Source organism: Athene cunicularia, assembly GCF_003259725.1.
Source record: "Athene cunicularia isolate RWA chromosome 13 unlocalized genomic scaffold, athCun1 chr13_part1, whole genome shotgun sequence".
NCBI lineage: Eukaryota > Metazoa > Chordata > Aves > Strigiformes > Strigidae > Athene > Athene cunicularia.
In genome coordinates this window covers 4,242,086-4,249,011 of record NW_020799117.1, presented here as the reverse complement: position 1 = coordinate 4,249,011, position 6,926 = coordinate 4,242,086, and the positions used below count along the sequence as shown (strand labels likewise).

Genomic DNA, 6,926 nt, shown 5'->3' with positions numbered 1-6,926 from the left:
TTTTTTTTTTTTTTTTTTTTTTTTTTTTTTTTTTTTTTTTTTTTTTTTACTGTGTGTTTAAAATTAGAAGTGTGTTTTTTAACTTTATGGAACATAGTTTATTGGCCTGATTCAAGGTCTGTTGATAGGGGGAATCCTGCTAACTTTCTTTAGGGCTCATGCCCTCAAGGATAAAACGCAAGAAGAGTAATTCAGAGAAATATTATGTGTGCATATCATTCCTAAACACTGTGCAATGAAGTTCTAAGCAATGTGTTCATACTTTTTTTCTTTTTTTTTTTTTTTTTCTTTTTTTTCTATTTCTCAAGTTCAGAATGTTCTTTCTATCATTGTTGAAATCCAGAAGGGTGTACGAGTCAGAAGAGAACCTGTCTGTTGTTCAGAAACTAATCTTTATTCCACATGTATCCTAAAAGATTTTTAACTGGCCCAGAACACAAAAAGCTAGCAAGACCTGATCATAATGAGACGTTTCCAACCTTATTTCAGGTTATGTGAAATTATCCCCTCCGAGAATATAACCAACCTTCCTTTCCGGTTTTCTGCAGGCTGAGAAACAGCAATTACAAAACCATGCATCGAAGGCACACAACCCTTCGGGAGAAGGGCCGGAGGCAGGCCATCCGGGGCCCAGCCTACATGTTCAACGAGAAAGGCACCAGCCTGACTGCAGAAGAGGAACGCTTTCTCGATTCTGCAGAATATGGCAACATTCCTGTTGTGCGAAAAATGCTGGAGGAATCCAAAACCTTGAACTTTAATTGTGTTGATTATATGGGACAAAACGCCCTTCAATTAGCTGTAGGGAATGAGCATCTGGAAGTGACAGAGCTCCTCCTCAAAAAGGAGAATCTCGCTCGAGTTGGAGATGCGCTTTTATTAGCCATCAGTAAAGGATACGTGCGCATTGTAGAAGCAATATTGAACCATCCAGCCTTTGCACAAGGACAGCGTCTCACGCTCAGCCCCCTTGAGCAGGAACTGAGAGATGATGATTTTTACGCTTATGATGAAGATGGAACTCGGTTCTCCCATGACATTACCCCTATCATACTTGCTGCCCACTGCCAGGAGTATGAAATTGTTCACATCTTACTTCTAAAAGGCGCGCGGATTGAAAGGCCACATGACTATTTTTGCAAGTGCAATGAATGTATTGAGAAGCAGAGGAAAGATTCCTTTAGTCACTCTCGATCGAGAATGAATGCCTACAAAGGATTAGCCAGTGCTGCTTATTTGTCTCTTTCCAGTGAAGACCCTGTCCTTACTGCTTTAGAGCTAAGCAATGAATTGGCCAGGCTAGCCAACATTGAAACTGAATTTAAGGTAATATACCAACATGCCTCTTTCCTTGGGCTGAATGTGTTCAGGGTACTGTACGTTTTACATGTTTGATCAAGTCTTGGTTTATATTTGAGGGGGTGGGGGAGGAAACAGAAGCAACAGAAACTGCCAGATGTGTTAACTACACATAGATTCAGATCAGCGCTATTGCCAGTTAATAAATATTTGGAACTGATTATTGCATATCATAGTAAAGACATCCTTACCTGGAGTTTTTATGTTGCACACTGCGATTTCTTAGAATCTCTAGTTTGCAGGAGGAATAAAAAATAGATTATCACAAAAATGGAGACTCATTTTTTGTAAGAAAGGTAAGTCTTTTTAACTGAACAATCTATTTTAGAGGCAGATCTCTAGAGGTTGGTTTAATGGCTTAGGAATCCAGTACATCTAGTTCTGTTACAAGGATAAAAGGTATAAATTAAGCATTTCTGGTTCTCTGTAAAATCATTTAAATTGCATTGCGTCTTAATGGTTTGGTACTGCATCCGTATATGATGAATTTCATGAAAAAGGAGGAGAGAAATGATCAAGAGATTGTTAAGAAGTTTATCATTATGCCAAACATAACAGTGGAACTTGCAGAACTCTCTTACAAGTTATTCAAGATTTCCATTATCATAATGAGTTTGTAAATGTCCAATGTCATTTGCATTATTTCTCTAAGTCATTTACATGACATAAATAGTATTGTCTCCCTTTCTAAAATAAATTAGTCATGAAAAAAACTCATTTTCAGTGGCTCAGTCATCAACATAAGACTGTTTTCTGACATTACTATTGTGTAGCTCCAATCATGATCAGCAACACTTGGGGTAATAGAATCTATGTTGTGAGTAAACTGGGGTAGGATGCCTGCTAGGAATCCATTATTTTTAATTTAGAAAACTATTCAAGTGTTCAAGCATCCATTTCAGGATCTGTATCTATATGCTCTCCAATTTAAAAGTGAGAAGAAAGCGCGTTCTCAGGCTGCTGCCTTTGGAACTCTGCAGTAAGTCTCTAACAGGAAAAAAACACCCAAAGCACTGAGCTCTTTTGGCAATAAAATTAGGGCAAAATCTTGCCAACTCTTTTTACCCATGTGAATCAGAATTGCAAGGACACAATAATTAGAAAGGGAGTTTTTACCTCCATGGCGTTCATTCCTAGTGAAACAACCTCACTGGGTTCAGTGACCCTGGCTGCCTGAGTGAGGGTTACTCCAGTGTGAAAGTGCTGTGGGCTCACACCCACAGTTAACAACATTAATATCTCATTAATATTCTAGCTGCTTTTCAGTAGAAAGAATATATATTGTGCGGAGCATGAGCAGCCTCAGTATTGCATGCCTGTCAGTTCTGATAAGTGTCTTGCTGCAGAAAAGTAAATCTATTTCTACCAGAATCCCTCCTTTTGTTCATAGAGCTGCCAACATGGTCTAGACTGGCACTGGCAGGTACATGAATCCTCCAGGAGCAAACGAGCAATGTTAAATAGTCTCGTGGTGGTTAGATCTCCCCAGTGTTGGCAAACGGATGCGAGTAAATCGATATGGGAAAAAAAAAACCACAAAACCATTAGAAACCCTTTGCCAAATTACCATTTTCCAGAGAGCCTTTCCAATTTCTCTGCCTTATTGGAAGGTTCTGTGCAACGCACATCTACGTCAGTTAGTGAAGTACCTCTACCGCTAGTTTACTTCAAAGTGTCACATTCCTTTAGTGTATGAATTCTTCTAGAAATAAGAAACTACTAGAGATAAGAAACTAAGGTTATAATGTATTCTCTCTGTAGAAAAAACCAGATGTATGTGTTTATGCAAAAATATTTATTCTTATTGGCATAATCAGTGTGATGTGGAATAGGGCATTAATAAAACAGTAGGTGTTTTTTCACAGAACATGACATTTTGAGAATTCATTTCTAGACAAGAACACGGTTGCTGAAAATGTATTTAAGAAGCTCACAAATGATGAACATTTTTTTTAAATCAGCCAAGATCCAGAGGACTTTTTTTTTGTACCTAAAATAATACTTTCCTAGATTTTTTTAATTTTTATTGCTAAAGTTCTGTAATTACAATTGGTGCTCAACACATTTATAAAATTATCACTTGGGATTATTTCAGAATAGTTAGTTATTTGCAATCCTAACAATACGGTTTTCAGGAGGTAGAAAAAGTCCTTGAAATGGAAGGACATGAGTAAGGTTTTAATAATGTAAGTGAACAAATAGTAATTAAGTTACCTCTGAAGAAACTCCTAGCATAAGGTAATTAAAATATAAATGCAGTGCTTCTCACCTGCTGCTTGCTGCCCTGAATCTCTTATGCAACAGCAGCAGTCAGCACATCAAGGCTGAGGAGCCAGTACGTGCGCTATGTTTTTAGAGAACATTAAATTTTTTTAGGTGAATTGCCTCTTTGTACAGATATAAAAGGTGAAACAAAACAGCCACGTGAACCACTTCAAAGAACAAAAGTTGCATTAGCTGTGGTTGGCCCAAGTTCGAGAGAGACTCCAGTGAAGTTTGCTAGGTGAAAAGAATTTTATCCATTCTTTTTTACAGTGGCAGAAGCCGAATAGGTTGTTCTCACCCTGAATTGTTAAGACTCAGTCATACACTGCAGTTCTTATGAAATGTCTTTGCATAAGCATTGCGCATCACAGAGCAGCACGGTAGTGTTGTTAAGGTGAAAATGGGACTCTGGACATAGCTGGATCACACTGCTGGCCTTCAGCAGCCTTTCTGTTGACCAATCAAAAGGTGTTTAATAGATGTAGATGTTCTGGCTATCGGTCTGGAGGGGATATACGGCCCTACTGAACTCCTTTCTTGCTGTGTTGGTTTTGGCTCAAAAGCAAGGTCAAGACAGTCGGCTACTGTGTGGCTTCCCTCATGCTGAAGAGAATAATAACCATGGAGACTTGGAGCTGGAAGAAAGAGGGAAGTTGTTAGAGCAATCAATGACAACGATTTTACTGAAGCAGATACTCTATTGGGGTAAATCAGTGCTTTTTCACTGGAGCTTAGATGAGGCCGTAGAAGATGAGGATCTGTCTCAGTATTTAGAAAAAATGTACAGTTTGGATCAATGTTGTCATGCCGTTATTTCAAACAAGTGTCAGTTTTGCAACGCTTATTGAAGAACAGTCAAAAAAAAAAAAAGTGGAATAATATTACATCCACATAGAATTAATTTTGTTTTTTTCCCTTAAATGCTCTAGTGTCAAAATCTTGCAAAAAGTTTTCTTATTATTGGAAGAAAGCCAGTTGCTTTGAAAGATGTAGTCCATAAGTCTAGAAATAAATAATTCCTCTTCCCTAAGATAAGATGAAAAATATTGAATTGATTATTTCTACCGAAAATATTAGCAATACGATTGCATTAAATGTCCTGGCAATTAGCCTAGAAATGGGGTGGGTAAGAAACCCCTCGGGTGGATTCTTGCAATTTCAGAAAAGAAAGATGTAAATGTCAGAGTCACTGTATATGTTTGCAGGTGTGTATCCAGTGATACTCTTCCATAACAGAGGCAGCCCAGGTTGAAAAAAACCCAACCTTAATTCAGTGCTTTGGCATTTTTGTATATCCCATTTGAAAGGTCAAAATGAAGAGCAGTGCATGACTTTCTCATTCTGTCCAGTATTCATTTTGTGTTTAAAAAAAAAGAAAAAAAAAATCAACATCCGCTGGAGGAAGGGCAATACAGATTGGGGGCCTGATTTAGTCTGCTGGATTAGGCCATTGCTTTGTATTGCCCTTGGAAAGAGAGAGGAAGAGAGGGGAGCCTTCCTCCCTGGGCGGACCAGAGGGCTCCTAGTGACCATGCTTCTGCAGACTGTAGGCACAGTTGGGTGAGAAACTGAGGGGTTTAATTAAATCAAAAATCCAAGGTAAAAATTAAAACAGAAATATAGGATAAAGCTAATGTGCTTTGTAGTTTTCCATGAAGGGTGGAAAACAGCCATTAGGCCAGTGATTAAAATATGAAGCTGTTTTGAGGGCGAAAGTATATAATGCCAGCCTAGCATCTAGGATCCATTCTGGCTCACAGAGGGAGGAAGGCTCCCCTCTTTCCCTCCCTTTTACTCACACTGAAAAAAAAAAAAAAACCCAACCTGTGCACACTCCTATTTATCTCAAAATTGGCAGACCCTGGGCCTGAGTCATAAAGCAAATAATCTTTCTCTCATCTACCAGTGTTTTCTGTTTGTTTTGCTTATGTACGTAAGCTTGATGCCCCTTTCAGTATGAATAGCGGAGCCAGGATTTGTCCATGTGAGCAAGTCATCACCCACGAGCCAGGCTGGTGAGAATTGCTCTCCTCTTTGGTCCAGAGAAATCGATCTTCCCCATGTCACCTTGGTGTGAAGCCATATGCGGATATCTTCACAGTTACCAGCTGTCCACAGCTGGGTGACTCATTTCTAAGACTGGAATATTATTTCATATGTCCATCAAACCCCATGGGAGATTACATTTCTAGCAACCACTCTGCAGGAAATGCCCTTGCAACTGTCCTTAACAGCAGTATTAGGCTTAATATTACCGTCCACAGCCTGGAAACAATGAGTAAAACATGGAATAATAGCTCTGTTTACTTTTTTTTTAAAAGCTGTGAATGCGCACTCCTGTTTCTGGTGAGGTCCCACTCCGCACCCAGGTCTGTTTTACAGCCTTGCACGCTCTCAAATTAGACTGCATGCTTGTGTACGTCAGGAAAGGTCTTTGTGATGAAGACAATCCACCGATTCATTCCCTTTAGCAACCCAGACAAATTAAATTATAGAATGGCAAAGGAGCTTATGAAAAGATCTCACCAACCAGAAGTGGTAAATAACATCTCTGCTCCTGTTGATTAAAATGTTACTGAAGGTATGATCAAAACTACCATCTGGAAGACATATGGTCTTTGTTTACCTCTCCTACCACCATCAGCAGTTCATTACCTGTCCTACCAACATCGTCAGTTCATTTACTACAGCATAACACGTTTTGTTTCTAAATTATATGTCTCTTGCTGTAACTTTTAACTGTTGCCATTTCTCTAAAAAAAATAAATAAATTAAAAAAAAAAAAAATCGGGATGCAAAAGCAGACCCTAGCTGTGAGCCTGCTCTTGCCTGCAGGTGAGCATCACGCCCGGGCTCAGCTGGCTGCTGTGCTCTTTGTGGGGAGCGAGGGCTTGTGTGGCAGCAAGTCAAGTGTGTAGGTGCCCAGAGAGATGTGCCTGCTAGGAACTGCTTGTTGTTTCATTGGGGCTGCGGTAATGTAAAACAGCTGAGGCTCAGATTTCTCAATTCTCATGATGTTAAAAGACTGGCAAAACAGCCACGGCGACTTGGCTCTGTTAGGGATGATCTGGCGTTCCTGCAGCGCAGCTCTTGCTCCAGTAAGTCAACCCACCTTTTTCCTACCTAAATAGAAATTGTTAACTTCGCAGGATGCGCTTGGCCTAAAACCCTCTTAAGAGAAATGACCTTGGAAATTTTCTCAGCGTTATCTGGCTTTATCTTTACAAATGAGAAATTAGCACCAGATCCTGCACTTTGAGGATGACACTGCTGCTGTTGCAAAGCAAGGCACTGACGTACCT

The 6,926-nt window shown here is 39.5% G+C and overlaps 1 protein-coding gene across 4 annotated transcripts in view; it reads left to right on the top strand.

The window, feature by feature from the left end:
* TRPC7 (transient receptor potential cation channel subfamily C member 7) overlaps window positions 1–6,926 on the top strand; it is an 81,666-nt gene that overhangs the window by 7,470 nt on the left and 67,270 nt on the right. For all 4 annotated transcript variants that reach the window (XM_026858285.1, XM_026858284.1, XM_026858287.1 and 1 more), the window contains exon 2: window positions 549–1,326. In XM_026858285.1, the coding sequence (XP_026714086.1) occupies window positions 549–1,326 (778 nt within the window). The remainder of the gene's footprint in view (window positions 1–548; window positions 1,327–6,926) is intronic.